This window comes from Saccopteryx bilineata, chromosome 2 (genome assembly GCF_036850765.1).
Source record: "Saccopteryx bilineata isolate mSacBil1 chromosome 2, mSacBil1_pri_phased_curated, whole genome shotgun sequence".
Classification (NCBI taxonomy): Eukaryota; Metazoa; Chordata; class Mammalia; order Chiroptera; family Emballonuridae; genus Saccopteryx; species Saccopteryx bilineata.
This window is the reverse complement of record NC_089491.1, coordinates 98,234,223-98,258,323: the sequence shown is the minus strand read 5'-3', so window position 1 is coordinate 98,258,323 and position 24,101 is coordinate 98,234,223. Positions and strand designations below refer to the sequence as shown.

Here is a 24,101-nt window from a genome sequence, read left to right as displayed (position 1 = left end):
CGACCAGTACCGGTCCGCAGCCCGGGGGATGGGGACCACTGTGACTAGCTGATGAATTTTAAATTACATGGTTTTCCAATCTGTGGGAAACAGTCATTACTTCTGGCTAAATGAGCTTTAGGCATTGATTGTATCCTCTCATCCTTTCCAATGGTTTTCCCTTCTGCCTTGAGTAGTTTGTTCATAGGCATGCACTAATCCTCAGCTAAAGATTTGAGGAGCAGCCTCTTCAAATCTCTGGAGTCCTCTCTGTACAGAATTTCTCTTTCTAGTACTCTGCTCTGTGAATTCTAACCACCTTACTCAACCCAGATTGTCTGTTCCATTCCTTTAACCTGGGGAGGCTGCCAAGCTCTGTGAGTTCCCTTCTCCATATCATGACCTGGAAACTTTCACCAGACAGTGAGCTCAGTCATTTGCAGGGCTCATTTCCTGTGTTCCCCACTTCAGGGATCTTTGTCTGCCCTTGACTGATGTTCAATGTCTTAAGAACCATTGTTTGACATTTTATTTTTTTTTGGTGGTGTTGTTTCAGGTGGAAGGGTAATCAGTCCCTGTTACTAACTCTTGACTGAAAGTGAAAGGCCGAAGCTCCAATTTAAAATTAATTTCTTTCTCATATGATCTATTAGAATATATTATCTTATCTCTCATTGGTATTAATATCTTTCTTGGTCAAACAAGTTATATATGCACATATTTTGTTTTCTTAGCAGACTGTGAGCTTCTAGAGTAAAACATAAATCTGAATCACAGTATGTATTTTACAAATATGAAAAAACATGAATGATTGATAAGCATCTACTTAAGCCATTTAAAACTAATTTTATTTGGCATAGGATATCTCAATTTCTAGGTCATGAAACTTACAGTGTATGTTGAAAGGTGTAAGGAGTTCTTTATGAGAACTTTTGGGGTAAGATGTAGATTTTGGTTTCTTAGGATAGTTAAGCAAATATGTGGTGAGTTAAATACATGCAAGAGACAAATGGATCAAATTAAAACAGGATAGTTCTTTACACATGTGACTCATCTATGATTCAGTATATAATCAATGGGTTAAGTTTAGAAGCCATGGCTTGACAGTGTCTATCTATACCTCTTAAGGATAGGGTATAGCAAAGGTTTAATCATGTATTCATGAACATATGTCTATTTGGACATTAAGCATTGCTTTTCCCTTCCTAAAGGTACCCAAATATCTTTGTCAGAAGTTGTGTATACTTTGGTGAGATGGTCAATCCAGGAACTTGCTTCCTTATATTAAAATCAAAACAGCTATATTCTTTTCACTCTCAGGTTTGAAGACATTTTACCTAATTTTGCTTCATTCAGCTCTTTTTTCCACAACCCTGATCTGTTCCTTTGGCAACAGTTGTGTGCTCCCACCTGTGTCTGAGGCAACAGACGCTCCTAGAGGTCAGGTTCATCATTGTCTGGTGTGAGAGAATTGCTCTTTCCAGAAACATTTTTATGGTTTGCACAAATGTAAGAGACCACTTAATAATAATGATCTTTAAATGTTTGAATCTTACAATCGTTTTGTACTTGTGGATGGGAATTCCTGTTTTTTTTTTCTTCTTCTTTTTTTAATTGATTGATTTTAGAAAGAAAGGGTGAGGAAGAGGAGCAGGGAGGGAGATATTCATTGACCACTTAGTTGTGCTTTCATTGGTTGCTACATATATGTGCCCTGACCAGGAATCAAACCACAACCTTGTTGTTTCTGAACAATGCTCTAATGGACTGAGCTAACTGGCTAAGGCAGGAATTCCTGGGGGGGGGGGGTTGTTTTTTGTTTTTGTTTGTTTTTTGTGTGTATTTTTTCTGAAGCTGGAAACGGGGAGAGACAGTCAGACAGACTCCCGCATGCGCCCTACCGGGATCCACCTGGCACTCCCTCTAGGGGCGACCCTCTACCGCGACCAGAGCCACTCTAGCGCCTGGGGCAGAGGCCAAGGAGCCATCCCCAGCGCCCGCCAATCATCATCTTTGCTCCAATGGAGCCTCGGCTGCCGGCTGCCAGAGGGGAAGAGAGAGACAGAAAGGAAGGAGGGGAGGGCGGTGGAGAAGCAAATGGGCGCTTCTCCTATGTGCCCTGGCCGGGAATCGAACCCGGTTCCCCCTCACGCCAGGCCAACGCTCTACCGCTGAGCCAACCGGCCAGGGCCAGGAATTCCTGGTTTTAAGAAATAAATTTCTCATTTGATTTATACCAAATTAAAACAAAAAAAAATATTTTTTTTCTTTTTCCAAGTGAGAGGAGGGGAAATAGACAGACTCCTGCATGTACCCTGACCGGGATCCACCCAGCAACCCCCCTCTGGGGCTGATGCTCTGCTCATCTGGGGCTATGCTTGCAACTGAGCTATTTTTTAGAGCCTTAGTCTGAGTCTCCACGGAGCCATCCTCAGTGCCTGGGGCGAACTGATGTGCTCAAACCAATTGAGCCATGGCTGTGGGAAGAGAAGAGAGAGAGAATTGGAGGGGGAGAGGTGGAGAAGCAGATGTTGCTTCTCCTGTGTGCCCTGACCAGAAATTGAACCTGGGACATTCACACACCAGGCTGGCGCTCTACCACTGAGCAAACTGTCCCAGGCTTATATCAAATTTAAAAATATAATTTAGTTTACTAAAAGAAAATTGTCTTTTTTGCCTGACCAGGTGATGGTGCAGTGGCTAGAGTGTTGGCCTGGTGATACAGAGGACCCAGGTTCAAAACCCCAAGGTCACTGGCTTGAGCATGGGGTTACCGGCTTGAATGTGGGATCATAGACATGACCCCATGGTTGCTGGCTTGAGCAAGCAGTCACTGGCTAGGCTGGAGTCCCCAGGTCAAGGCATAAGAAAGCAATCGATGAACAACTAAGGTGCTGCAACAAAGAATTGATGCTTCTCATCTCTCTCCCTTCTTGTCTGTCCCCACCCTTCTCATTTAAAAAAATAAAAAATAAAATTTTCTTTCGAGTCTGTCAGGCAGTGTTTCAAGGATGAATATAAGTTCTCTACGCACGTAAGAAAGAATACATATGCAACTGAGTATTGTCTTCCAAAGCATCCCTGTGCGTGTTGGTCAGTTGGCTCCTTAGCAGCTCTCAGTGGTGAGGGTTGGAGTCAAGACAAAGTCTGACTCTTGAGTCTCATGTCAATAAGAATAAATGTGGGAGGAAGGGATCTTGTATGTTCTCTAGAAGTGTTGGGAGGGATTCTGGGCATTCCCATAAGTGGTAAAGAGGGGATACAAACAGTAATTTGCAGACTTCAGAAAGAATGGGCACCTAAGAACCCCAACAGTTGTAGATAGAGAAGGGAAAAGTACAATGATAAAGGGTGCAGTAACCTTCAACTGAAATGATAATCAATTGATTATACAGTATTTGTCAGCCATGCATTCGGGAGTTTCTTCTATTTTTGAAAAGTCCCAGAAATGTGAATTTATAGAAATTTGCTTATACTTTTTCATTGGCTTATTTTTTTTTTAGACTTTATTCATTTTAGAGGAGAGTTAGAGAGAGAGAGAGAGAGAGAGAGAGAGAGAGGAGGGTTGGGGGAGGAGCAGGAAGCATCAACTCCTATATGTGCCTTGAATAGGCAAGCCCAGGATTTTGAACCGGTGATCTCAGCATTTCAGATTGATGCTTTATTCACTGCACCACCACAGGTCAGGCCTGGCTTACATTTTAAAACGGTAAATGTACTTGTTTAAAAAAAAATGAATTCACACCTGTGACAGGACTTTTAATTCACATAATTAAAGACAGCACTTTCTAATTCCAGAATACCAAAACAAAAAAGAACAAAATCTTCAAGACTATAGAGACATCTGTGTGCTCTTCCTGGTAATTTAAGTTGACAATCAATAAACAGATTAGAGCCTACTTTTAGGTAAACATTACAGGTTCAAATCCCAGGCAGGAATTAATTTGCTCTCTCCCAGGGTCACAGATTCCAAGTTTAGCCCTAGCCTGCTGTTCTCCCCATTTTATGCTAATGATTATATGGATCAGAGCAAGGGTCTCTATCACCATACTTGAAAAAATGAAAGCTTATCTTTTATTGTTGTTGGATAGAAGTCTGAACTGAGTAGAATATTAATTAAAGGTATCATTCTACTATGAAATATTTTAATTTGGAAAGAACCACATAATTAAGATGGACAATATTTTCCTACTTTAGGTTGTAGGTAGGTAAATTGATTAAAAACCAATTGGTTGAAATGTAAAAGAGCTGAAGATAAGTATTTCTGTTCTTGATTTCCCACACATTACTAATTTCTGCACACCATGGGCTGGCTCTCTTCATCGATTAAACATAACTTTTTTTTTTCTTATATTTCCTTTTGTAATTTTTGTGAGGCATGGGGCCATGTCCTTTTTAGCATTTTTGTTTTATTTTTTCAGATTTTTTCCCCTCACTTGTATGGCAATCTCTCTGTGAAATGAAAAGTTTTCTCAGATGCTCTCAAAGTGAATTGTCCAAAGATAAAGTGGTTGGAAAATAAAGTTCCCAGCAATTAGTTGTCACATGTTGAGAATCCAAGATTATAATTTTTAATTAATTTTTAAATACAGATGTTTACTTTTGCATTGATATTTTAAAACTTTAACTTTAACCAACCCCTAAATTTGAGCTGAGGATGCACATTACATAAAGTATTTCTCAGCCAAACATTTGCCAGTCATTTATAATGTTGCTTAAAAAAATAAAAGAATTAGTTATTTTTTAAAGTTAACTCATAGTTGAATATGGAAAGTAAGCATAAATGAATTTTATGTTTTATGCTTACTAAAATGAATTTTAAAGTGTCAAAAAGTAAAATAACTAGTCTGTAATCTCAAGTCTATACAATAATAATAGGTGGCAGTAAGAATTACAAAACCCAGTATTTATGGAGCATTTGCTGTGTGGTAAGCACACAAATTATTTCACTTAATCCTTAAAACAATCTGGGAGGTAAGTACAATAACAATCTTCATTGTACAGGTGATAAAAAAAAAAAGTTTAGAAATGTTACATAATTTTTGCAAGGGCACACATATGGTAATTGGACATCAAACCTGAAGCTTAGTACTGTACTCGACACCAGTGGTCCCCAACACCCGGGGCCGCGGACCAGTACCGGTTGGTGGGCCATTTGGTACCGGTCGCAGAGAAAGGATAAATAACTTACATTATTTCCGTTTTATTTATATTTAAGTCTGAACGACGTTTTATTTTTAAAAAATGACCAGATTCCCTCTGTTACATCTGTCTAAGACTCACTCTTGCTTGACGCCTGTCTCGGTCACATGATACATTTATCTGTCCCACCCTAAAGGCCAGTCTGTGAAAATATTTTCTGACATTAAACCAGTCCGTGGCCCAAAAAGGTTGGAGACCACTGCTCTACACTGTCTCAAGGTAAAAATAAATTTAATTCCAGAATCCCACGTACTGGTACTAAAGTATTTAACAAATTAAAAGAAGCACATTTTAAAAGAAATAAAAACAGTACATAGTGAAGGTAAACATATATAATATTATGAAAGCTATAAATTAAAATGCTATATTTCCCCATGTATAAGACGCTTGCCTGTATAAGACAAACCTTATTTTTGGGGCCCGAAATTTGAAAAAAAAAAAGTATTACATAAAGTTATTGAACTCAAATTCTGTTCATCATAAAAGTCATACAACTCCTCATCACTGTCAAATTCAAGGAAAAAACTCTACAACCACTGTATAAGACGCACCCAGTTTTTAGTTCCCAAATTTTAAAAAAAAGGGTTAGTCTTATACATGGGGAAATATGGTACAATGATGAAAACTTCTCTACTCACTCTTATGAACCTGCAATGAGTTACAGAAGGAAGTTTGAATACTTTTGGAGTGTCAATATTTAACATAGCTTTAAATGACTAATTGGATTTCTACATAACATATAATCCTAGCTTTATCACCATTTTGTGCATGGGTAAGTGGCTTAACTTGCCCCAGTTATTTGTTTTGGGTTTTTTAGCAAGCAAAAGACAGGGAGAGATGATAAACAGCAACTCATAGTAGTGTCACTTTAGTCATTCATTGATTGCTTCTCATATGTGCCTTTACCAGGGAGCTCAGGTCAAGCCAGTGACTCCTTGATCAAGCCAGCAACCTTGGGCTTTAAGCCAGTGACCTTTGGGCTCAAGCCAGCGACCATGGGATCACATTGATGATCTCATGCTCAAGCCAGTGACCTCGCGGTTTTGAAACTGGGACCTTGGTGTCCAGATTGACACTCTATCCACTGAGTCACCACTGGTCAGGTGCCACAGTTTGTTTTTTAAAAAGTAAACGTACTTATGAAAATACCAAGAGCATTTTATTTATGGATATAGCACACTGGCCTGTATCTGAGGTGTCATTATAAGAAATTTAAAAATTACACCTGCTTTTTCAGGGACAAAGAGTATGGGGCTTCTTGTAGCCTATACCTGCTCAGGCTCCACCTGCTCTGCACCTGCGTCTGAGCCTGCTCCTCTAGAGGGGTTTCCTCAGAAAAAGAACAGATGGGAGAGGGCTGGAGGCAGAAGTGGATTTAACGGCGGGCACACCGACGCGCGCCCTAGGCCCCGACTTCTGAAGGGCCCCCGAAAACCCCAACTTTATACTTTTTTCTAACGACAAGTGGCCCAATATTTTCTTCTGCGCCTGGTGCCTCAACCAGTCTTAATTTGCCTCTGGCTGGAGGTGAGTAAAAGTGCCACTTCCAAGCTCTTAAAAATTAAGAGTTCTGAGTTTTCAAATGCTTTCATTTTGCAAGACATTTGTTTTTATATTTTATTGACGCATAATATATTTACAGTATTGACTATAAAAGTGGTTACTGCAGCGCCCTGGGCCATAAAAGGACCCCCTTCCAGAAGATGTGACATAGCAACAAAGATGTAAATCTCTCTCCTTAAGAGAAGGGGCCTAGCCTCAGGAAAGGGAGTCAAGGAAGAAGTCTCTTCTGTGATGATCTGACACTAAGGTTACTTGTATACTCAGACATTGTCGAGTGTCATTTTAGGGTCTGGGCCAGGGAATCTGTCACCGTTGTAAACAGTGATAAAAAGAAGCCCCAGGCTCCTTCAGGCGGTAAAACCACTGAGTGGCTTCAGTCAGGACCACCCATAGGGACCCTGCTCCCAACAGGGAGCTCCAGTGGGCCCCTTGACGCTCCCCGCAGCTCATTTCTCCTAGGAGAGCCGCGAATCCAGCGTATTGGGGGCAATCCGACACCTTTCCAGTTTTCCCGGTGTAAGGACTCCAACCCCTTGTGAACAACCAGATTCTGTATTTTCTTAGTTAAAGATATCACCACGATTAAGGCTGAGAAAGCAGGTGAGCATTTCCAAAGCTTGGCACCAAACCCGGGGACAAAGCGCGGCAACACGATTCCTTTCTCCACCGGGGACAGTGGCGTCTTCTCGCTCCTCCCTCCCAAGGGCACCCGGACTTCCAAGCTCCAGACCTGCCTGCCCACTTTCCCTTTCGCAGCCACCCCGCAGGGCACCAGGTCCGCCTGGGGAGGGACCGGCCTCCTCGAGATGACCAGACTACGAGGCCGGACCTCGGCCTCCTAGGGGCGACCAGACACAGGACACAGCTTCCCTCTGGTGACTGGCCACCGGGGACATGATGGGCCTCGGGAGATGACGGGACCTCACAAGGAAAAAGGGCCTCCTTAGGGGGGCTGGATCCAAAGACAGGACGCAGCCTCCTCGGGCGACTGGGTCTGGGGCAGGAAAGGTCTTCCTTGGGGTGACCGGATCTAGGGACAAACGGGCCTGCCGGGTGACTGGAAAGGGCTTCCTTGGGTGACTCGCTCCAGGGTGGGGGTGGAGACAGGGGCTCCGGACTGGTCTGAAGCATGGGGATGGGGACGCAGCCATCACCGCGAGGATCCCAGGCGCCGCGGGTGTCCGGGCGCTCTCCAGGCCGCCCGGCCGCTGCCTCTAAACCGAGTCGTCTTCCTCCACCCGGCCGGTTGCTGGAGGGCCGCAGACGGCAGGTTGAGCTCGCAGGCCGCGGCACCGCCTCTTCCGCCGGCCGCGTGCGTCAGCTCGCACGGCCCCGCCCCGCCGCCGCGCGCCCGCCCGCCCGCGAGAGGCCGCCTCTGCCTGGCCTGGGCCTGGAGCGGCGCACCGCGCAGTCCCTCCTCGCCATGGCCCTGGGAGGCGGCAGCACATGGCGGCCGCAGCGGCCATGAGCACAACCGCGGCCCGCCCCGGCCCCCCCTAGAGCCCGCCGCCGCCCGGCCGCGCCACGGCCCCGCCACCCCCGGCCCCGCCGCCCGCGGCCCCGCCGCCCCGCCGCCCCGCGCCCGCTGCTGCCGCCGCCGCCGCCGCCATGGGCGTGCAGGGCTTCCAGGACTACATCGAGAAGCACTGCCCGAGCGCCGTGGTGCCGGTGGAGCTGCAGAAGCTGGCCCGGGGCAGCCTGGTGGGCGGCGGGCGGCAGCGGCCCCCGCACACTCCGCTGCGCCTGCTGGTGGACGCCGACAACTGCCTGCACCGCCTCTACGGCGGCTTCTACACCGACTGGGTGAGCGGCGGCCAGTGGAACCACATGCTCGGCTACCTGGCCGCGCTGGCCAAGGCCTGCTTCGGCGGCAACATCGAGCTCTTCGTCTTCTTTAACGGCGCGCTCGAGAAGGCGCGGCTGCACGAGTGGGTCAAGCGGCAGGGCAACGAGCGCCAGACAGCGCAGCAGATCGTCAGCCATGTCCAGAACAAGGGCACACCGCCGCCCAAAGTCTGGTTCCTGCCTCCCGTCTGCATGGCGCACTGCATCCGCCTGGCGCTCATCCGCTTCCACGTCAAGGTGCGGCCGGCAGGCGGGCTAACGTCGGGGACAGGGTTGGGCTGGGCGTGAGCCCGGGCGGGCTGGGCTCATTTGGGCCGGGGTCGGACTGGGTTCTGGGAGGCCGGGGGGTGGGGTCAGGGCAGGGCCTGAGTTGGCCTGGGTTTGAGGAGCTGGGGTTAGGGGGGCCGGGCTCACTAGGATTGGGGTCGGGGTGGGCCAGGGTCACTGGAGCCGGGGGTCAGGGTTGCCGGGGTCTGGGTCGCAGGCGCCGCTCTCGCCTTCCCGTTCTCCGGGCCGCAGAATGGACGCACGGCCTGGAACCTGGCTAGCGGCTGTGAGTGCCCGGGGATAGCGCTGCCCAGGCGGTTCCAGACCCTCAGGACCGGCGGGTAGGTGCAGACCAGGCTTGCAGGGTGCAGCGCCCCTCCCTTTGATTTTCCCGAGGGCTCCCCCGCACTTTGAGGCGGGCTGGTGACTCGCCTGAACTTGGACGAGGTGTATCCGTTTCAGAGTAGCAGTGCTTAGGCAGCAACAGGTTTCCCTTGAGGGAAGGTGGGCTAGATGTCGACGAGCACGGTCCCCCAGCCAATGGAGTTGGGTGGAAACTGCCAGCTGCTTGTCATTGTGTTTCAGCTAGGCGGTGACCTGGATAAGGGCTGCAGAATTGGCCCCCCTGGAGAACGGAGGGCTGTGTCCAGGCTCCCTGTAAGAGAGCAGTTTTGGAGAAGTTGTCTGATTTTTATGTTCGATTTCAAAGCGTAGTAACATTTGACTCGATGAAATTTTATCAGTTCTGTGATTTAGAGTGTATGTGAACAAAGTCTTGGATTCTGTGTGTCTCCTGTGAAAGGAGTAGTTCTGAGTCAGGGAGATGAGCGTGTAAATCAGTTTCTAGGATTTACTTCTCTCTGAACAGCGGGGACTCTGCCACTTTGGGCCGTGCACCCAGGTAATTAGAGCTGTGGCTGTGGCTGCTCTGCTGTCTCTTTGGCAGAGGGCGCCTCGCTGAACTCGGGCCATGGGTAGTTTCAGGACTAGCACTGAGGGCAGAGATAACATGAAAATCAGTTTTGCTTCCTTTTTTTTTTTTACTGTTTTTCTTTAACTTTTTGTTTTGTTTTGTGAATTTTGCCACTCTGTCCTTAAGTTTGTTTCCCCTTCCTTTATTTCTGTTTGAAACCGCAACTTTGTGAGATTCAAAGTCTTCCTGACTGTCCCTTTACTGCCTGCGCTGAGATGGTGGTGGTTAATCCTAAAGTGATAGCGGAAGTCCCACCCCGATCCTGTTGCAATTGGTGACAGGGTTTCTAAGTCTGCGGGTCAAGATTGCTAACGGAACGGCGATTGGTCTGTGAGCCTGGCACCGAGGCTGCGTTTCTCTCTGGGGAAGTTCGGGATGAGAGCCAGGGGTTGCTGCTGGCATTTTCTGTTTTGGAACCTGGGCTCTTGGAGGAGTAAGGCAGATTTCCAGAAGTGATCCACCTCTAGGAGATGTCATGAGAGTGTGGACAGTTTTACCTTGTTCAGAGATGGAAACTACTCACTGAAACGACAGGATGAGCTTTCTAATCAAGTGTCTTTCAGAGGAACATTATACATATTAGGATTAAAATCAGTGTGTATACCATTGTATCTTTTAATTGTAAAATTTTTTTATATTAATTTTGGTGCCCCTGTGAATATCTCACTTATCCGCTGGGCTCTCAGATTTTTGACCAGTGTGTGAATAAGTGTTTGGAAACTAAATTTGAACTAGATTTAAGGTCATTTCTTCCACTTAGGTTTCTGGATACAAGATAATTTTGCTTATAATTATTTTGCTTTAGATAAACTTTTAACTGCTGATACAGAATCATAGTATAGTGTTAATTGCACAGATTAATGTAGTAATGACTCCATTACCTGGTGGCTACCTGTCTGGCAGCCTCACCTTTTTGGAAAATACCTAAGAAATTTAGCTACTAGAAATTTCTCAGCAACTAAAGGAGATATCAGGAAGTTTGGGTACAGTGACCCAGAAAGAAAAAAACTCCAACAACTTCCTTTTTCCTCATCGAGGAATCAAGTTCTCTTCCTCATAGACTCCCCTCTCCTTTTCAGGTGTAATTCTGATAAGCTTAGTTACCGATTTCTAAATTCACCTTGAGAATGGATGCAGAGAAAGTCTGTGAGGCAGGAGCACAATAAATAGCAAGAATGAACAGTTTACAAGAGAGAAGATAAAAACTATTAAAGAAGACATAATTTGGGGGCTACTATAAAAAAACAACCCTATGTACTTCAGTAGCCCCCGAGAATGTCACAGTGTTGTCATGGATGATTTTGAGTCAGAAGAATTTATGTTCAGCATTCTCTAAGGGAATAGTGTGTACTATTTTTCTAAGATGCTCATTAAAATGATTAAGTAAATTGAAACCATGATACATCACTGCATACTTGTTGGAATAGCTAAAATAACAACAGTACCAAGTGCTGACAAGAACTGTGAGCAGCTGGAATCACCGCCCCACCTGGCTGGTGGGAACGCAGGAGGGAAGGAAGTGCCACCCTGGAGAGCAGCAGCTCAATGGTTTCTTACAGAGTTGAACATAAGTTTACCATATGATCCAGTAATCGTACCTCTGGGTATTTACCTAATGAAATTTTTGTTCACACAGAAACAAGATGTTCACAGTAGTGTTATTTATAATAGCCCAAACTTGAAGCTATTAAAATGTCCTTTAATGAATGAATAGTTAAACTATGGTACATCTGTACTCTTCAGTACTACTTAGCAATAAAAAGGGAGGAACTATTAATACATGCAACAACGGGTGAATCTTTTAAGGTTTTAATGTTGAGTGAAAGAAGCCAGGCTTGAAAGGTATGATTCTATTTTTATGACATTCTTGTAAGGATAAGACTATAGTGATCAAATCAGTTGTTGCCAGAGGAAGGGTTAGGGAGAGTGTGAATATAAAGGAACAGCAGGAGGGAGCTTTTTAGGGTGATGGAACTTTTCTGTACCCTAATAGTGGTGGTAGTAACATTTTAAAATCATATCTATACATCAAAATAAATAAAAGTTAATTTTACTGTATGATAATCAGTACTTTTAAAATTTTTTAAAAAAGAAAGTTAAATAAAAATTGACAAATAATTGACACGAACACCTATGTATAATGTTGGGCATATGAGGCATTTCTCCTATAAAAATCTACCATCTTATGGGTATTGAGGCTTTTGTGACCTGGCAGAAAGGGTTTAATTTCCTGTCAGCTTTGCTTAGAGAAATCTTTTTTTGACTTAGAAGACTGTGTCTTTGGTAAAGTACAATTGTTTCTTTAACTATTAGAAGTTGACTTATGTATCAGCTCATTTTTTTCGGGTCACTAAATTGGATGGCCTGAATTCGGCTTCTGCTAGCTACTAGGAGCATTTCTTCCTCTGTGTCCTGAGTCATCATAACCTTTGACACTTAGTGAGGGGCTGATGTTTATTTAAAAATTGTAGTGACATTAAATTCCTGGAGCTTTCCTCAGTGTTCCTGTCACAAGACTTGTGGAGTTAGAGTGGGGGTTTATGATGACGTTCTTCAGATCTTACCCTTAATCAATGCTCTGGTGTATTTACTTAGATCTTACATGAAGCTGTGCTCATATTTGAAGTCAGCATAAGAATGTGAGATTCGATAGCCTGAGATTTTGGAATGATCTCCTTCCTTGCGTAGTTGATGGGGGCAGGACGACTAACTTGTAGGGTGCCAGGCCCTTTCTAGGTCCTCTTTTATAGCACTGTCTTTCTCACTTAGCCTGCAGCATTTTGTTACTCCATTTCATGTGGGAAGAAATGGACTTGCTGTTTGACACCTAGGGACAGGTAACCAGTACCGTCTTCAAGAGGGAAGTGCCCTGCTGAATTCAAAGTTCAGTTTCATTGTGTAAGAATGCTTTGGAGGGGAGTGTGTGCCTACCTACAGTTCACTTTCAGGTCAGATTTGATAACACCTCTACTGCTTTTTTCAGTTAGAATGGGAGTGGCACGGTTCCCCAGGAGACACTGAAAACTAGCAATATACCTTATTCTTAAACTCCTTGAGTTGACCAGGGAATACTTAGGGTTCAAAATTGACCATATTATAACTCAAACCAGTCATCCATTTAAAACATTTATTTATTTTCTTCCAGTGACAGTTTTGTGATTGGCTTATTACACTCAGCCTAATGTCTTCAAGGTTCATCCATGTTGTAAAATTGTGTTAAAATTTCTTTCCCTTTTTAGGTTTAATAATAGTCCGTTGTATGGATGGACCACATTTGGTTTGTTCATCCAGCCCTCCACAGATGCTTGAGTTGCTTTTCCCTTTTGGCTGTTGTGAATGATGAGTAATGCTGCTGTGAACATGGGTGTACAAAATCTGTTCAAGTGCCTGCTTTCGGTTCTTTTGGGGTTACATCCAGAAGTGGAATTGCTGGGTCATTTGGTAATTTTAGGTTTAATTTCTCAAGGATTCATCATACTGATTTCCACAGCAACTGCCTACATATATTTTATATGATATGTTATACAATATATTATCATAATATAGTTTTAATCTTTTTAAAGCTTCATATGATGACATATGATGAATCGGGTTTTTTAAGTATGTAAAAACATATCATATTTGCTTGTCTATAATTACAGTTCTAATTCACATTAATGCCTGTGTAGTATTCCATAATTTATCCAACCCCCACAAAAGCTCTGCACACATACTAGGTTACTACCACCCCAGAGTTACCCTTGGCGTTTCATTATCCCATCCTGCCAGTCCCTACAATGTGTCTTGTCAGTTCTAGACCAGCTGTCTCTCTCTTACCCTATTCCTCATTTCCAGTACCCCAAATATGTGAACTCACCAAATTTACCCAAAAGGTCTAACAAAGTGCTTTGCAAATCCATTGGTAGGTTGTGGCATCAAATTATTGGGTGTTTCTATCACTTAGAAAAAAATGATAAAGAATAAAATAGAACAAAATATAGAATGCAAGACATATACTAAGGGAAAGTAGCATTTCATTAAACCTGTCTTACTATGAGGAGTAGTCAGCATTGCCTCAGGATCTCCCATACCTGGTGTCTTACCTTGAGCCTCATCTCAGATAGGTCAGTTTCCTGCTCGTGACTTGAACAAACCATTCATCTAAACTCCTTCTTCAGGCTTTTAGACACCCCCCCCCCCCAGCAATCTGCACCCATTCCCTCTTCCTTCATGTTTCACAGTCCCTTCTGCTATACATTTTAAATGTTCCTGATTGAACTGCTCACTATTTTTCCAAGAAGAAATATTCAACTTCTGCTTATGTTTCTCCCTCTTGTCTATGCCATTTTGGTCAGAATTTTACTTTTATTTCACAACCCACCTCAAATGCCAGCTTCCTTCAAGGAGTCTCTTCTGATGTTCCCAAAGGTGGAGCCAGGGACACACACGCAGTGTCATCTGTATTTGTAGTGGTAGTTTCTGCAGTCTGCTTCTTAGAGCTACCTGCATATGTGTCTCCCCCGCTAACTGTAAGCTACCTAAGCACCAGGGACTAATTTTACTCCTTGTATCTCCTATGTGTTTAGTGCATGCCTTCCGCCTTTTTTTTTTTTCCTTTCATTTTTCCAAAGCTGGAAATGGGAAGGCAGTCAGACCGACTCCCGCATGCGCCCGGCCGGGATCCACCCGGCATGCCCACCAGGGGGCAAATGTTCTGCCCATCTGGGGCTTTGCTCTGTTGCAACCAGAGCCACTCTAGTGCCTGAGGCGGAGGCCACAGAGCCATCCCCAGTGCCTGGGCCATCTTTGCTCCAATGGAGCCTTGCTGCGGGAGGGAAAGAGAGAGATAGAGAGGAAGAAGGGGAGGGGTGTAGAAGCAATGGACGCCTCTCCTGTGTGCCCTGGCCGGGAATCGAACCTGGGACTCCTGCACGCCAGGCCGACGCTCTATGGCTGAGCCAACCGGCCAGGGCTGCCCTCCGCTTTTTTTTTTTTTTTTTTTTTTTTGTATTTTTCTGAAGCTGGAAACGGGGAGAGACAGTCAGACTCCCGCATGCGCCCAACCGGATCCACCCCGCACGCCCACCAGGGGCGATGCTCTGCCCCTCTGGGGCTTGGCTCTGCCGCCAGCGACCAGAGCCACTCTAGCGCCTGGGGCAGAGGCCAAGGAGCCATCCCCAGCGCCCGGGCCATCTTTGCTCCAATGGAGCCTTGGCTGGGGGAGGGGAAGAGAGAGACAGAGAGGAAGCAAATGGGCGCTGCTTCTATGTGCCCGGGCCGGGAATCGAACCCGGGTCCCCCGCACGCCAGGCCGACGCTCTACCGCTGAGCCAACCGGCCAGGGCCGCCCTCCGCTTTTTAATCAAATATTTGCTTTGTTCTGTTTACATAGCCAGGCAAATTTTTTTCTTTCTACACCTGGATCAGTGGCTATTTCAAATTTCTTATACTTTGTTTTCTGACTGGTTCACAGGGATGATTTACTTTCCCTTTATCAAACACTGAAGGCCTGTGACTGGGCAGGCATGAGGAAGGCCTAGTGGAGCAGGGACTCACATATCATTTTCCCTTGTCAACATTTGGAACTTCCTTTGATGCCACAGGACAATCTATTTAGTCAGTGAAGAACAGTGAGTGGTATTTTTTTTTCTTTTAAGAAGCAGGAAGGCAGAGAGATAGACTCTCGCCTGTGCCCTGACCAGGATCCACCCAGTAACCTGTCTGGGGCCGATGCTCTGTCCATCTGGGGCCACTACTGTGTAGTTTGGCAACCAAGCTGTTTTAGTGCCTGAGGCAAGGCCATGGAGCCATTCTCAGTGCCCGGGTCCAACTTGCTCAAACCATTTGAGTCATGGCTGCAGGAGAAGAAGAGAGAGGGAGGGAGAGAGAGAGAGAGAGAGAGAGAGAGAGAGAAGGAGAAGGGAGAGGAGGAAGGGTGGAGAAGGAGAAGGAGAAGGTTACTTCTCCTGTGTGCCCTGACTGGGAATTGAACCTGGGACTTCTACATGCCAGGCCAATGCTCTACCACTGAGCCAACTGGCCAGAGCCCAGAGAGTGGTTCTTACTGGGAGGTGGTTTTGACAACGTGAAGAAACATTTTTAGTGTTCACAACTGGAGGGCATCTAGTGGACAGAGGATCTGGGTGCTGCTGAGTGTCCCGTAATGCATAGCACAGCCCCGCAGCAAAAAATAACCATCCCCAAATATCAGTAGTGTGGAGGTTTGGAGATACTGGTGTGAGCAAATCAAAGAATTCTAAGTTTTGGGCCTTCAGTAAAGCTATGTAAATGTTTGAAATAGAGATTTCTAAGTATTCTGGGAAGAGAAGTAGTAAATACAACTTCTTATTTCTAAATTAAAATACGCACATAATATACACCCTATTTCTAAAATGTTTCTAGACCCACATTGCTCTTTGTTTTGTACAATGAGAATTTATACAATGGAAAGAAACTGCCCTGGCTGGATAGCTCAGAGCATCATCCTAAAGTGCAGAGGCTGCTGGTTTGATCCCTGGTCAGGGCACATACAGGAACAGATCAGTGTTCCTGTCTCTATCTCTCTCTCTCTCTCTCCCTTTCTTTCTTGCTAAAATCAATAAATAAAAAATTAAAAAAGAAAACAAAACTAATTAGCACATACTACATATTCTAGCCTTAGTAATCAACCATAGGATAAATAAATGCCAAATACCATGTAATATGAAGAGATACTTTATTTATTTATTTATTTAAAAAATTATTTATTAATTTTAGAGAAGAGAGAGAGAGAGAGAGAAGGGGGGAGGAGCAGGAAGCATCAACTCCCATATGTGCCTTGACTGGGCTGGTCCAGGGTTTTGAACCAGCAACCTCAGCATTCCAGTTATCCACTGTGCCACCACAGGTCAGGCAAGAGATACTTTAAAAAGAAGTTTTTTTTAGATGTGATTAACATACAACATTACATTAGTTTCAGATGTATAACATCATCATTCAATATTGTATATATTGTGAAATGACCACTGCAGTAAGTCTAGTTAACACCTCACAGTTATAAAAACTTTTCTTATGATGAGAACTTATAAGATCTCTCTTAACAACTTTCAAATGCACGTTACATCCCTGAGACTTATTTTATAATTGGAAATTTGTACCTTTTGAACACCTTCATCCATTTTGCCCACCCCTCAAAACTAGATCTATTTTCCAGTGGCTTTAATAGACAAAAATTTTTAAACAGAACAACTAGACATAAATGAATCAGTTTAGATAAAAAAAATTTTTTTTAATTCTCCAAATGTCTATATAGCTGACATTGCTTGTCTCAGTGTTATGTTTATGTTTTCTGTTAATCTAGCTTTTAGAACATTATCTGGTGTGTAGTAGATCTTTAAAATACATGTGATAAATAGGCCCTGGAGTTGGTTAAAGCGTCTTCCCCATATGCAAGATTGTGGGTTCGATCCCTGGTCAGGGTGCATGGAAGGATCAATCAATGAGTGCATAAATAAGTGGAACAACAAATCTCTCTCTCTCTCTCTCTCTCTCTCTCCCCCTCTCTCTCTCCCTCTCTCTCTCCCCTGCTCTCCTTCTCTCTCCTTCTCTCTCCTTCTCTTCCTCGCTCTCCTTTCTCCTCTCTCTCAAATCAATTAAAAAAATACATGTGTTACATGGATATTTAAACCAATTCCAAATTCACCAGTTACTCAGTCCCCTTGTGCAAGGCAGTAAGTATTATGGCAGAAAGATGGTCGAAAGTTTGCATTCACACCCAATGGAGTCAGTTCCACAGATAAGTTAAGTGGTCTCAGCCTGGCCACCTGGCAGAAAGGCTTTGTCTTTGAACAAGCCCTTGATGCTTCTTAACTTAGGAACTGTGCTGAAGACATAAAAGAGGTGACTTGGGAAAATTGACTGAATTTAACCATCTTTTCTTCCTTCTTTTGTCTGGTTCTATCAAACATTGTTTCTAGACATCTTAGGGCCAGTATAGAGTTGAACTTGATGCACTGAATTATCTGCAAAGGTGACTCTGAGTCTGCAATAGTTAAGGATCTGTGATCTAGAAATGCGATCCTCTTGTGCCCCAGTCATTTGGCATTTCCAACAAGTCTCTGGAATAAATTGGCTTATTTGGAAAGACTGAACCAGCCATGTTACTGGTATTTTGCTAGTTAGTGTGAAAAGTGTACTGTAGAGCAGGGGTCCCCAAACTTTTTACACAGGGGGCCAGTTCACTGTCCCTCAGACCGTTGGAGGGCCGGACTATAAAAAAAACTATGAACAAATTCCTATGCACACTGCACATATCTTATTTTAAAGTAAAAAAACAAAACGGGAACAAATACAATATTTAAAATAAAGAACAAGTAAATTTAAATAAAAAAACTGTCCAGTATTTCAATGGGAACTATGCTCCTCTCACTGACCACCAATGAAAGAGGTACCCTTCCAGAAGTGCGGCGGGGGCTGGATAAATGGCCTCAGGGGGCTGCATGTGGCCCACGGGCCTGAGTTTGGGGACCCCTGCTGTAGAGTGTGTTGCTGGAGGGTGGACTGTTCGTAGGTCTGCAGTGCATTCATCTCTGGGGAAGGAGTGCCAGCCAGTCCGGGCTGGGGTTGGGGGCTCCCTGCACTGCTCGGATGAGCACAAACACAATGGTGTTTTATTTGCCTGTATCTCTGTGAGTTATAAAATATTTCAGTAAAGAGTTTGCAAGTGTCACCATCTTGAAATAAACTGTATCAATCTGAGATTCATTTTCCTAAATTGTGGAACTTAAATTTTAATGTATTTTGGGATTAGATTTTTAACAATAATATTATTGCTAGGACTTAGCTGAGCTATTGTGGAATTAATATAGTAGACTAATAGACACGTATTAATGTTGGTGTTTTCTTCTGTTTATCATTTTTATATTTTTACTTTTAAAGTTTATAAAGATTAATTTGCATGGCTTTTTATGACATCTACTTTCTTATTAATTTCTTTAGCAGAGAAAGAAAACAGTTTTATTATTGAATAAGTATTGAACTCATACTACAATCACATCATAGATGATCTCCTAAAGAGATTACAGAGGAAAAAAGAAATCTCGGCCTTGTATATAGCCTGGCAGATATAGTCCATTACATGCATGTCAGTGTCATTATCCAAAGGAAGAACACAACTTCTGTCTTTTGACAAGTTGAACATTACAGCAATGGAGACAAGTGCTTGAGATTCCTGAGAAGATGGGGAGAGTGGGTGTCATTCTTCATTAATATAATTTTTTTTATTTTTAAAATTGTGATAAACTATACATAACAAAAATTTTATGTACTTTAATCATTGGTTAAGTGTACAGTTCAGTGGAAATTAAATACCTACACACTGTTGTGCAACTATCATCACCATCGATCTCCAGAACTTATCTTTCCAAACTGAAACTCTGTGCCCTGTGCCCATTAAATACTAATTCTCCAGTCTTCCTCCCCCAGACCCTGGCACCCACCATTCTACTTTCTGTCTCTGAGAATCTCATTACTTTAGATCTCTCATATGCGTGGAATCACACAGTATTTGTCTTTTATGACTGGCTTAATATCACTTGGCATAATGTCTTCAAGCTTCATCCATGTTGTAGCATGTGTCAGAACTTCCTTTTCAAGACTGGATACTATTCTCTTGAATTTATAGTTTGCTTATCCATTACTTTCCCTTTTGGCTATTATAAATAATATTGCTATGAAAATGGGCATGCAAATATTTGTTTGAGTTCCTGCTTTCAATTCTTTTGGATATATACTCAGAAATATAACTGCTGGGTCATATAGCAATTCTGGTTTTTTTGGGGGGAGAAGCACCATACTGTTTTCCATAACATCTACACCATTTTACTTTCCCACCAGCAATGTGTGATGGTTCCCACTTCAACACTTATTTCTGTTTTTTGATTTTTTAAAAAAGTTTTTATAGTAGCCATCCTAGTAGGTCTGAAATGGTATCTCATTGTGGTTTTCATTTACATTTATTTGCCTTATGATTAATGAAGCTGAGGATCTTTTCCTGTGCCACTCCCTTATTTTAAAAGAAGTTATTTTTTCTTGCCCTTAAGACCCATCAACCAATTATTATAGACAAGAGAAATGTAAGGTAGAAAGCTTATTCAGCTTGACTTCAGATTTCCTGAGGAGAGCTTGTCTTTTAGAGATAGCTACTATAGGTCATAACATTTAAGTTGTCTTTTTAAAGTAGGCAACAACAATAAAAATTTTCCACTAAATTATAGTTGACTTCTATGGTCTCTCATTCTTCCGTTCCACTTGAGTAGGGAGTAAATAGTCTAAGTTTTACCCACCTAACATCTAGTGACTATAGTTCAGCTGGATAAAAGTGAAAGCTTGATTTTTATTTCCTTAAAAAAAAAAAGGTCAATTAATTTATATTCTCTTATGTTCAGGTTGACATATCTTTTAGATCTGGTAGCTGGCTGGAGGATGTATCACGTTAGTCCTTGAGCTGATATAAAATTATTCTAAAGAAAAACCACATATAGTATTTTTTTTTGTGTGTCAGAAAATCTATATATGACAACTCATAGTGTTTCAAGTCCTGTATGAAAAGTATAAAGAAGCAGATCCTGGCACTGGGTGGGTGGTTCAGTGGATAAAATGTTGTCTCAGTGTGCTGAGGTCACAGGTCCGATCCCCAGTCAGGGCATGTACAAGAAGCAATCAGTGGGTCCTGGCCGGTTGGCTCAGTGGATTGAGCATCGGCCCAGCATGCAGACGTCCAGTGTTCAATCCCCAGTCAGGGCAGACATGAGAAGTGACCATATGCTTCTCTCCCTCATCCTCTGCTTCTTTCTTTATTCCCCTCTCGCAGCCAGTGGCTCCATAGGTTTGAGCGTTTGCCCCAGGCGCTGAGGATAGCTTGGTTGTTTGAACTTCTGCCCCAGACAGGAGTTGCTGGTGGATCCTGGTCTGGCATATGTGGGAATCTGTCTCTCTGTCTCCCCTCCTCTCACTTAAAAAAAAAGGGGGGGGGGCAGCAGCCTGACCAGGTGGTGGTACAGTGGATAGAACATTGGACTGGGGCACAGAGGACCCAGGTTCAAAACCCAAGGTTGCCTGCTTGAGCACGGGCTCGTCTGGCCTGAGCACAAGCTCACCAGCTTCAGTGCAGGGTCGCTGGCTTGAGTGTGGGATCCTAGACATGACCCCATGGTCACTAGCTTAGCTGAAAGGTCTCTGGCTTGAGCCTAAGGTTGCTGGCTTGAGCAAGAGGTCACTTGTTCTGCTGTAGCCCCCTGGTCAAGGCACGTATGAGAATGCAATCAGTGAACAACTAAGGTGTTGCAACAAAGAATTGATGCTTCTCATCTCCCTTCCTGTCTGTCTCTCTCTCAGACTCTATGTCTCTGTCAAAAAATTAAAAAAGAAAAGCAATCAACGAGTGCACAACTACCAAACTGAAACAACTAAGTGGTACAATGAGTTGATGCTTTTCTTTCCCTTTTCCCCTCTCTTTCCCTTCCTCTCGTCTCTTCCTCTCTCAAATCAATGGAAAAATTAACAGTAAAGAAGCAGATCCTTTTTCATATAGCTTATTTAACTAGTAGCTGACATTTATCAAGTGCTTATTTATGACTGATTCTGAGCTGTTTACGCATAGTAACTCACTTAATCACAGCTACCCTATGAGATAAGGGACCTTTGCAAATGAAGAAATGGAAGTACAGAGAGTATTAAAGTAGGCAGTGGAGTTCACTCACCTGGTTCCAGAGACAAACCTCACTGCACGAGTGCTTCACTGGAGATTAGGAGTAAGTAATTGTTACCTTTTCATTCTTAAGAGACCAAGAATCACACTCACAAAGTAAGCTTGGGATTTTTTTAGTCCTTGTTGCTTGTAAAAAGAAAAGTTTTGATATATCTGCCTTTTTAATGACGAAACTTAAAACTATTCAGATACAAATTTACCTAGGATATTTTGGTAAGTATATAGTATCATAGAATTTTCTCTAGCAAAGTACAAAGTACTTCATTGGGACCCATAATAGGGTCCCAGCATTTTGCCAGCTACTGACACCCTTCAATGCTGACTGCGTCCATTCTATTTTTTGTGGATAGATAGGTGGAGAGGGGAAGCAAGGTGTTTGGTGGATCCTGGTCTGGTCAAAGCTCCCGCAGTATGTGGTGGGAGCAGTGTGCTCCATGCATGCTCTGTGTATAGGAGTTCTAGGATTTCACTGCCTTGATCTGAAGCTGCATTTTGATACAGTGTGATGGCAGCCACAGTAAAAATAAATTATGGCTTCCTACTGTTAGGGTGGTCTCTGGTTACCAGCATGGGGTTTTCTCTAAGGAGGCATGCATGATTCCAAGTCTGGCTCACTCTGGGTGGGAGGCTTTGTCCCCTTCTGTTAATACCTGTAAGTTGGTATGTTTCAGGCTTAATATTTTAGCTTGCTTTTATACTTTCTGAGAGTTCAAATTGAAATAATCTTACCAACATTGTATATAATAGTTTGCTTACTTCTAAAATTAGAACTAGACAAACCAATTTTATTGTATTTTGCCCAGTTCAAGCTAGGAGCTGGAAGGCCAGTAAACTGGAGAAACAACACAGGTGAGATCTTAGATTAGACACGAGATAGGAAACGGAAATAAAGGCATTCAGACCAGAAGAAAAACACATTCGGAGGAGAAAGAACAGCTAATACTCTGTGAGACCCTACTTTCTAAGGCTTCATCCCTGCATTTTTATTTTTAATTAAATAACTGCCTCTCAAGTTCTATTTTAACACAACCCAGACCTTTCTCCTATCCCCACCCAAACTGCATCAAGTCTTCTCTTTACCCCGTCTAGTTCTCTGCACCTGACTACTGGGTTCTTTGACTTTTGGTTGTTGGACTTCATTCACTCAGTCATAGGTTTGTAGTTAACCCAGCCCCATCTGTGGAAGTCCTTCTACCCCTTGGGTGTCCCAGGGAGTTGAGTTTTCTCTTACAGACTCTTGGATGCATTGCCTGCTCATCTAATGAAATAGCTGAGAACAGTGTTTTCAGCTGGTGTCCTGTTGACTATTAACATTTTTCTTTTAAAATAATTTTTTTTGGGAATAATTTTTGGTTTATAGAAAAGTTGCAAAGATGGTTCAGAGAATTCTCGAAAATCCTTCATTCGTCTTCTATGCGTATTAACATCCTAGGAGCTGGTATAATTATCAAAACTGAGAAAGTCGCACTGGTGCAGCACCTTAACTGTGTGTGTACTTCATTTAGGTTTCATTCGTTTTCTACCTTTTTCGGCTCCAGGCTCTACACTTGGGTACCACATTGCCTAAAACCTTCTGGTGTCATTGGTCCCCTCTGGTCTGGACAGCTCAGCTTCTGCTTCCCTTCACACTTTGAGGGTTGGTCACATTTTTTGTAGGCTGGTCTCTGACTGTGGCTGTCTGATGTTTTATTGTGATTTGGGAAAAATACCCAGAGCTGCAGTGCCGGTTTGTCACACTGTACCATGAGTGCGTGATGTCAGCAGTACTTGGCTGATTGTGACCCTGATCATTTGTTGAAGGTGGTATCTGCTGGGCCTCTGCTCTGTGATGTGACTTTTGTCTGCTTTGCTGGTTTGGTTCTTGGAAGCTGTTTATTTAGTCTAGCTCACATTCAGAGGTATTTTACACTGTCATTTGAATTCTTTAGGGAAGATTTGTGTCTTCTTTTGCCTTTATTCATCATTTATATATATCATTAGGGACTCATGTATTAATTTTGTACTTGGGATATAACTCTATACATGTTATTTTCTTTGGTTGCATAAGTTCCAGCTTTGGCTGTTGAATGTCTTTCAGGTGGATTATTTTGTCCTTCTGACACACCTATCCTCCATTTATGAGTAGTGCTTTTCTTTCTTTTTTTTTTTTTTTCATTTTTCTGAAGCTGGAAACAGGGAGAGACAGTCAGACAGACTCCCGCATGCGCCCGACCAGGATCCACCCGGCACGCCCACCAGGGGGCGATGCTCTGCCCCTCTGGGGCGTCGCCATGTTGCGACCAGAGCCACTCTAGCGCCTGGGGCAGAGGCCAAGGAACCATCCCCAGCGCCCGGGCCATCTTTGCTCCAATGGAGCCTTGGCTGCGGGAGGGGAAGAGAGAGACAGAGAGGAAAGTGCGGCAGAGGGGTGGAGAAGCAAATGTGCGCTTCTCCTTTGTGCCCTGGCCGGGAATCGAACCCGGGTCCTCCGCACTCTAGGCCGACACTCTACCGCTGAGCCAACCGGCCAGGGCTTAGCAGTGCTTTTCTTTCTAGCACCACAAGGTG

General features: G+C 43.6%; 1 protein-coding gene and 1 non-coding gene across 3 annotated transcripts in view; one reads left to right on the top strand and one right to left on the bottom strand.

Moving 5' to 3' along the window:
* Nucleotides 1-8,278: 8,278 nt before the first annotated feature.
* The window catches only part of FAM120A (family with sequence similarity 120 member A), a 126,134-nt gene continuing 110,311 nt past the window's right edge, over nucleotides 8,279-24,101 (top strand). The window contains exon 1 of one of the 2 annotated variants that reach the window (XM_066257437.1): nucleotides 8,279-8,826. In XM_066257437.1, the coding sequence (XP_066113534.1) occupies nucleotides 8,353-8,826 (474 nt within the window). In that variant the 5' untranslated portion in view covers nucleotides 8,279-8,352. Of the gene's footprint in view, nucleotides 8,827-9,056; nucleotides 9,198-24,101 lie in introns of those variants that run through there. The other variant, XM_066257438.1, reaches the window with a different exon arrangement.
* TRNAS-AGA (transfer RNA serine (anticodon AGA)) lies at nucleotides 23,992-24,067 on the bottom strand. Its single transcript has one exon. It is a non-coding gene; the product is annotated as a tRNA-Ser (tRNA).